This window comes from Berghia stephanieae, chromosome 13 (assembly GCF_034508935.2).
Source record: "Berghia stephanieae isolate SIO BIC M18660-M18661 chromosome 13, UCSD_Bste_1.3, whole genome shotgun sequence".
In the NCBI taxonomy this organism is placed as follows: Eukaryota; Metazoa; Mollusca; class Gastropoda; order Nudibranchia; family Aeolidiidae; genus Berghia; species Berghia stephanieae.
The window spans coordinates 40273011-40280369 of record NC_088372.1 but is presented as its reverse complement, the minus strand read 5'-3'; the positions used below and the strand labels follow the sequence as shown (position 1 = coordinate 40280369).

The 7359-nt window shown below is 37.5% G+C and overlaps 1 protein-coding gene across 1 annotated transcript; it reads left to right on the top strand.

Moving 5' to 3' along the window:
• The first annotated feature begins 1182 nt into the window (after positions 1 to 1182).
• LOC144958483 (vacuolar protein-sorting-associated protein 25-like) lies at positions 1183 to 7044 on the top strand. Its single transcript, XM_078890461.1, has 5 exons — positions 1183 to 1371; positions 2195 to 2340; positions 3002 to 3055; positions 4241 to 4329; positions 4912 to 7044. Exons 1-5 carry the CDS (start codon positions 1322 to 1324, stop codon positions 5098 to 5100), a joined length of 528 nt encoding a protein of 175 aa, XP_078746587.1. The 5' UTR covers positions 1183 to 1321; the 3' UTR covers positions 5101 to 7044.
• The last annotated feature ends 315 nt before the right edge of the window (positions 7045 to 7359 follow it).

Below are 7359 nucleotides of genomic sequence, written 5' to 3'. Positions count from 1 at the left end.
CGAGTCCTTGGAAAAAGGCTCTTTTCTCACATCTTCCCATCGTACTCAGATCTAAAATTATTACCTGGCCGTTAACAGTGTTGTCTCTATAGAAAAAGTACTAATGCCTAACAGGCGTCATGTTGCGTCCTACGTGTCAAGTGTTGGTGTTGGCTACGGACCCATTGCAAAACACTTTGACTATGTTTAGTGGATATTGTGCTATATATATTGTGCTCAAGTTGTTTTGTTTTTTGCTTTGTTTTGTTTTGTTTTAATTGGGTTGTTGTTTTATTTATTTTATAATTATTTTGTTTGTTTGCGTTTCTTTCATTTTATTTAATTTTTTTTCGGGGGGGGGGGGGGGGGGGGGGGGGGGGGAGTTGTTTTGGTTTGTTTTTTAATTTATTTTTTATTGTTTTTTTCTTCAAATAAACACGAATCATTCTCGGTCAGGTTAAAATAAATTGTTATCTGCCATACTAGCCTCGTTTCCCCATCTCTGTGTACCAACCCCGACCACCATCAGTTATACGCATTCCCACGCGATGCTGATGAACCAGACATTGTCTACACATTAGGCCTGACGGAAAAGACAAATCGGTTCAAGGGTGAAGTCTACAGCAGTGGAGAGACGGCAAAAGATCAGATTACTGTATTTGTTGCCTGCAACCTTATACTTATTGATACAAACTACCACAACTCACCATTGGCAAGGTTGTTAAACCACGGTGTTTTCCCTTCAAAATGGACAAGATTAGCGTTGATAAACTTTTTTTCTGGTCCTAATGAGTTTGTGTTTAGCGAACTCCAATGTCCTTCAGATTCAAGAGGCCCATGGAAGTGGAGCCTATCCCATTTTCTACATCGTGAAATGGACAATAGCAATTTCTTGTTGCCCTTAGAATGTCTAAAACGGTAAGGGCTGCCTGAAGCCGGTGAGAGAATGTCTCTAGTCTATTGCAAAGTACTTCCTATCAGATTTAACAGACCCAGTTACCCAAACACTACCGGGTGGATAGAGGGGGGGGGGTCAGAAAATAAAAACACGACTTCTCAGAGATCTGACCCCAATGTACAGTCCTTTAAAATTTAGAACAAAAACAGAGTAAGCTGTTTATAGAAATAACATGTTTTTTAATATACTCGCTAATTTCAACTTTGACAAGTAGTATCGATTAAGATATCGAATACAGCTCAGCATAACCACTTGGCCCACCCGTGTTGATTTTTTGATCGGTCGGTTGTTTGGTTTGTATTTTTTTTTACGTTTTTTATCAATGACCCAAGTGAAAAGTGAAATTAACAGTATAATCTCCTTGGAAGAATCCACTGCATAAACATGACTGATTTCGACTGGCCATGGCAATATAAATTTCCACCTTTTTTCACGTAAGTACTTATACTTGTCTTGTACTTGTAATGATGAGATTTTCTAAACAGATCGAAACAAATGAACTGAAGCTACTTCCACTTCCAGACCTCCACGAATACGATGACGACATGACTTTAATCTTGATCTAAGTAGATATTCTCTTTTAAAACATTCACATTTATTATCGTCAACAACCTGACGCACACACGAGCTGAGAAAATTGGTTGGCCACTCAACCTCAGAGGAGATCACCACCTCTCTCATCTCTCCGCATTGAAGTTTTGGCTATTCCTATCCAAAGAAACAAGTTGACCATTGACACCGGCTCCGGACGTTACTTTAAATTACTTACACTTACTAGACACAACCCCCCCCCCCCCCCCCCCCCCCAAAAAAAAATAAGACAAAACCTCAAACGGAATTGAAGACTTAAAATTTATAAAACTTCAATTCCTGGTCAGCCACTACGTAGAGTAATAACCTATGTGTTGTATGTGACTGTGTGGACACGCCCACTGCTGTAGTCTCATCTCATCTCATCGTCATCTCCAATTTCAAAGCTTAAGAAAAAAAAATGTTATTTTGATATCGACGAAATCCAGAATTACTTTACAAATTAAATTATTATTTTTTATTTAACTCATTATTCGTTTAGAGACAGGGATTTGTAATTTTGCACACATTGGTCACTGCTGGACAGTCAGTGAAGTAAATAAGCTTATCAAATTAAAATCCAATGAATTTGTTGCTCTGAATGGAATAGACCTGTAAAAAATACAATGATAAATAATGTTTGTCTCATACACTCCCCCCACCCACCCACATTCTTTCTCTTTCCAGGGTTCAACCTAACATTGAGACACGAAGCAAGCAGCTCGAGGCATGGTGTAACTTGGTCCTTGCCTTCCAGAAACACGCCAAACAGTACAATTTGGATGTCACAGAGGCCCAGAACTCCGAGCTTTTCTATAACAAACAACTGAATAGTATCCTTTATTTTTGTTGTTGGTCAAGTTGAATTCACTGGTGTAAAAACAAGTTGTCCTCAGAGTCATGGAGCCGGAGTTTATCCCCGTCTCTATAGCGTCAAACGGACAATAGCAATTTCTTGCTGTCCTTTAGATAGGAAGCTAGTCTATTGCAAAGTACGTTCCACCGGATCTAACAGACCCAGCCACGCTGCTGAGGAGGGGGGGTGGGGGGGGGGGTTACAGTTACAGAAAAATTTTTACAGCACCCAAAATTGATCTTGGTCCATTTATTTCTAAATTCACGTTTCTTGGTAGGCCTACTATTCATCACGAGATGATACTGTTTTGAGATGGTGGGTCACAAGTATGACACTTTCCTTCAGATCAGAAGGTCCTAGGGTCGAGTCCTGTTTTAAGCGGATGTCTTCATTATCAGAAAGGCTTTCCTGGGAACTGATTTTTTCTACTGTATTTGTACACTATGACTGTGTGTGATCAGAAACAAGAATTTCTGGATGACAAAGTTCTAGAACAAACGTCAATGAAGGACAGAAAATGTGGGACCAACATGAGATGTTGACGCTTAGTTTATGTAGAAATTGACTTGAAAGAGTTTTGACTTTATACGGATTTCACAGTTTAGGCATCAAATCTCATCCTTAACTCAATTACTCAGGGCGTTTATCATTGGATGCCATATACACAGTCCTTGAAGAACTCCGAAAAAGAGGTAAGGTTTTTGGGGGGGTTTTGTTTGGTTTGTTTTTTTATGTTTTTTGTTGTTTTTTTTGGAAAAGGTGTGTGAGAGGGGGGGGGGGGGGGTTGGTATTTGCTTTGTTTTCTTTTCTTTATTTTTGTTTTGTTTTTTAATGCAGAGGATTGCCTATCTTAAATGTAGATTTAAGTCTAAAAGGATGTTTAGGATGTTGTGCCAGATAGGGTAGAATTGCCGTGCACATATTTTCAGGTCCGATAATCCAAATCATTTTGGTCCTATTTTTATTATGGAAATACTCTCAAGCTAACACAAAATATTCCCTTTTACAACAAAGTTAAAATGAATCCATAATTACATCCAGTGATCAGACCTGCAAATATGTCCACGTTGGGTAGAATGATTTTATCTTGTAGTTTTCTTTTAGTTCTTGGTTATATTTTCTTCTTTGGTTGTAATAATATCACTGCATGATTCACCCACTGTTGGCTTCGTTTGTTTTTAATTGTTTTTGTAAGTGTATTTGTGTGTGTGCTTGAATGTAAATGTTTTTGTAAAGTGCTTTGAGCTCCCAACAGCCGATAGTTATGTGTAGCTAAAGTGCTTTGAGGTTTCAGAGATTGGCCAACCATGCCTGCTTTCAGTGTGAACATACAATCTTTCACAGTTTGTCAACAGTTCTCTGCCTTTTGCATGAATACGCCTGCAGCTCAGCTCAGCTCAGCTCCTAGCTGGCTCCAGTACATTGGGTGGTTTCATCATTTGGTCAGTAAAGAACTCAACGATACGCTGCTCAGAGCGGGATTCGAACCCTGGACCCTCCAATCCAAAGGCGAGTGTCATGCCACAAGACTACATAGCCACAAATTTAACAATGTAGTCTTGTGGCATGACACTCGCCTTTGGATTGGAGGGTCCAGGGTTCGAATCCCGCTCTGAGCAGCGTATCGTTGAGTTCTTGGAAAAGGCTCTTTATTCACATTCTCTCGCCACACTCAAGTGTAAAATGAGTACCTGGTTGTTAACAACGTTGCCTCTGCCGATTAAAAAAGTAATATCACCTACCAGGCTTCATGTTTCGTCCTTCAAGTTTAAGTGTTAATGTTGACTAGGGACCCCTTGTAAAATTATTTGAGCACATTTAGTGGATATTGCACTATATAAATGCTCAAGTTTGTTTTGTTTTTGTTATCACTTCAGGTAATTTGGAGTGGAAAGACAAGGAGAGAAAAGCCTGTACCCTTATATGGAGGACGCCGGCCGAGTGGGGAAATATTATTTATAGCTGGGTAAGTAAAAAAAAAGAAGGGGTTTGGGGGGGGGGGGGGGGATAATGATAATAATATCTTGATTGTCTCAGGAGGTATTTATTGTTCAGTTACAGCTTTTTTTTGTTAAGTCTGTCAGGTCCCAAACATATCCTTTCTGGACAGGGGATCAAACCATATAGATAGCTACCTCCTGATGACTGGTCAAAACACTACAGTAGACAAGTATAATAATTGTATACTATTTTTTTGTTTGTAAGATGATTTGAATATTTATCCGGGTTTTTTTTAATACATTTTAATTTTAAACCTGTACATTTTGTAATAAGCTTTGAAATCGGCTATGGAAAATAAAAACATTACTGAATTTACAAAACGTGACAAAAATACTGAATAATGAAATGATCACAGTGTGTATTTTGAAATGTGTTTGTGTGTGTGTCTGTAAGTCTGTGTGTGTTTTGAAATTCATAATTGTGAACTGAAATCTGGGTCAACTATTTAAAAGGCCACGACATCAACTACTAATGTTTTGAAGACCAGTGAGCAAAATTACTTGCATTAGTCACCATTGTACTTCATGTAATTTCTTTTAAATTTCAGGTGTGTTCCAAAGCCATGAACAACACGGTGTGTACCATATATGAATTGGCACACGGAGAGGACAATGAGGAGACAGAGTTTCATGAATTAGACAAGGCCATTTTGATACGCGCACTTAAAACTCTGGAAGCCGATGGAAAGGCTGAATTGATCGATTTTGATGGGAACGAAGGGGTTAAATTTTTCTGATTAGGTCAAATTTTTTTCTATGAATGAAATTTGAACAATGAGATGAGCAAAGTTAAAGCGTTTGATCACATGACTGCAATCATGTGAGTAAAACAACAGACAATTCACGAAGGCAACGTTCATTGCAATAGGTTGTCAGTCGTGTTGACCTGAACCAAAGACTAAAAAAAGATTAATGTTACAGCAAAGAATTGTCACAATAGAAAATGGATGAAAATGGAAATATTTAATTCTTTGTAGAAAGTGATTATCCGGCATAAAATGAGGAATTTATTCGATTCAATTACCTCGAATCCAACAAGACCTTTGGTCCAACGGGGAAAATTCTTTTCCTCTTTTTAATGTTCCAGTCAGCGATGGCATATTGCATTCAGGGATCCTCGTTGTCTCATAGGACTAAAGAAAAACTTTGCTGAATCAGTGATTTGATAGGAGCATGAAATCGCAGTGGGAGTTTATTTATTATTTATTCGTGTATTTTATTGTTCATCATTCATGATCTGGATTGTGAAAAATGAGGAACCAAAAATTTGTTGCCCATTTTAAAATTCATGTTGATAAGTTACATGGCAACTCCCCCCTATTGCACTTTTCAACAGGAAATGTTGGCGGTGAAGTAGGTACAGGGAATAATGGTGGATGGTTTTGAAAAAGGAATGAGGAATGAACAGATGAACCAGCCAGAAATTTTAGATCTTTCAAAAAATAAGACAAAAAATGACATTTCCTCATCTAGATAGAGGTAGCAGGGAAATTGAATAGAAATAGAAAAGTGTCCATTCTTTTGACCAACTACAGATCCATTGCCAGTCGTTACCTCTTTGTCAGGGAAATTGAATAGAAATAGAAAAGTGTCCATTCTTTGACCAACTACAGATCCATTGCCAGTCGTTACCTCTTTGTCAGGGAAATTGAATAGAAATAGAAAAGTGTCCATTCTTTTGACCAACTACAGATCCATTGCCAGTTGTTACCTCTTTGTCAGGGAAATTAAATAGAAATAGAAAAGTGTCCATTCTTTTGACCAACTACAGATCCATTGCCAGTCGTTACCTCTTTGTCAGGGAAATTTAATAGAAATAGAAAAGTGTCCATTCTTTTGACCAACTACAGATCCATTACCAGTCGTTACCTCTTTGTCAGGGAAATTAAATAGAAATAGAAAAGTGTCCATTCTTTTGACCAACTACAGATCCATTACCAGTCGTTACCTCTTTGTCAGGGAAATTGAATAGAAATAGAAAAGTGTCCATTCTTTTGACCAACTACAGATCCATTGCCAGTCGTTACCTCTTTGTCAGGGAAATTTAATAGAAATAGAAAAGTGTCCATTCTTTTGACCAACTACAGATCCATTGCCAGTCGTTACCTCTTTGTCAGGGAAATTAAATAGAAATAGAAAAGTGTCCATTCTTTTGACCAACTACAGATCCATTACCAGTCGTTACCTCTTTGTCAGGGAAATTTAATAGAAATAGAAAAGTGTCCATTCTTTTGACCAACTACAGATCCATTGCCAGTCGTTACCTCTTTGTCAGGGAAATTGAATAGAAATAGAAAAGTGTCCATTCTTTTGACCAACTACAGATCCATTGCCAGTCGTTACCTCTTTGTCAGGGAAATTGAATAGAAATAGAAAAGTGTCCATTCTTTTGACCAACTACAGATCCATTGCCAGTCGTTACCTCTTTGTCAGGGAAATTGAATAGAAATAGAAAAGTGTCCATTCTTTTGACCAACTACAGATCCATTACCAGTTGTTATCTCTTTGTCAGGGAAATTGAATAGAAATAGAAAAGTGTCCATTCTTTTGACCAACTACAGATCCATTGCCAGTCGTTACCTCTTTGTCAGGGAAATTGAATAGAAATAGAAAAGTGTCCATTCTTTTGACCAACTACAGATCCATTGCCAGTCGTTACCTCTTTGTCAGAAAACTGGCAACAGGGACTATAATTATAATACAGAGGTAGATGTTATTTGGGAGACGTTTATGTAATTTTCACTTTTACTAACATAATATAAATCAAATACACTACCTGACTTGATAGTTGTTAATATCATTTTAAATTCTTGTTTAATTATTAATTATGCGTAACTGATTGAATTTGAATGGCTGGTATGAATGACAAAACTAGTCTTAGTTGCTTTGATATCACATTTAAGTTTTTGATGCGGAGCCATTATTTTTTATTATTTCTATGTAATAATTGAGTGTGTTCTTCATTATGGTACATAATTGAATTTGGAACTGTATAT

Excerpts from the sequence above, each read along its gene's own strand:
- LOC144958483 (XM_078890461.1), top strand. The coding sequence starts at position 1,322 with ATGACTGATTTCGACTGGCCATGGCAATATAAATTTCCACCTTTTTTC. Across the intron at positions 1,372-2,194 it reads AAATTTCCACCTTTTTTCAC|GGTTCAACCTAACATTGAGA; the intron begins GTAAGTACTTAT and ends TTCTCTTTCCAG. Across the intron at positions 4,330-4,911 it reads GAAATATTATTTATAGCTGG|GTGTGTTCCAAAGCCATGAA; the intron begins GTAAGTAAAAAA and ends TTTAAATTTCAG.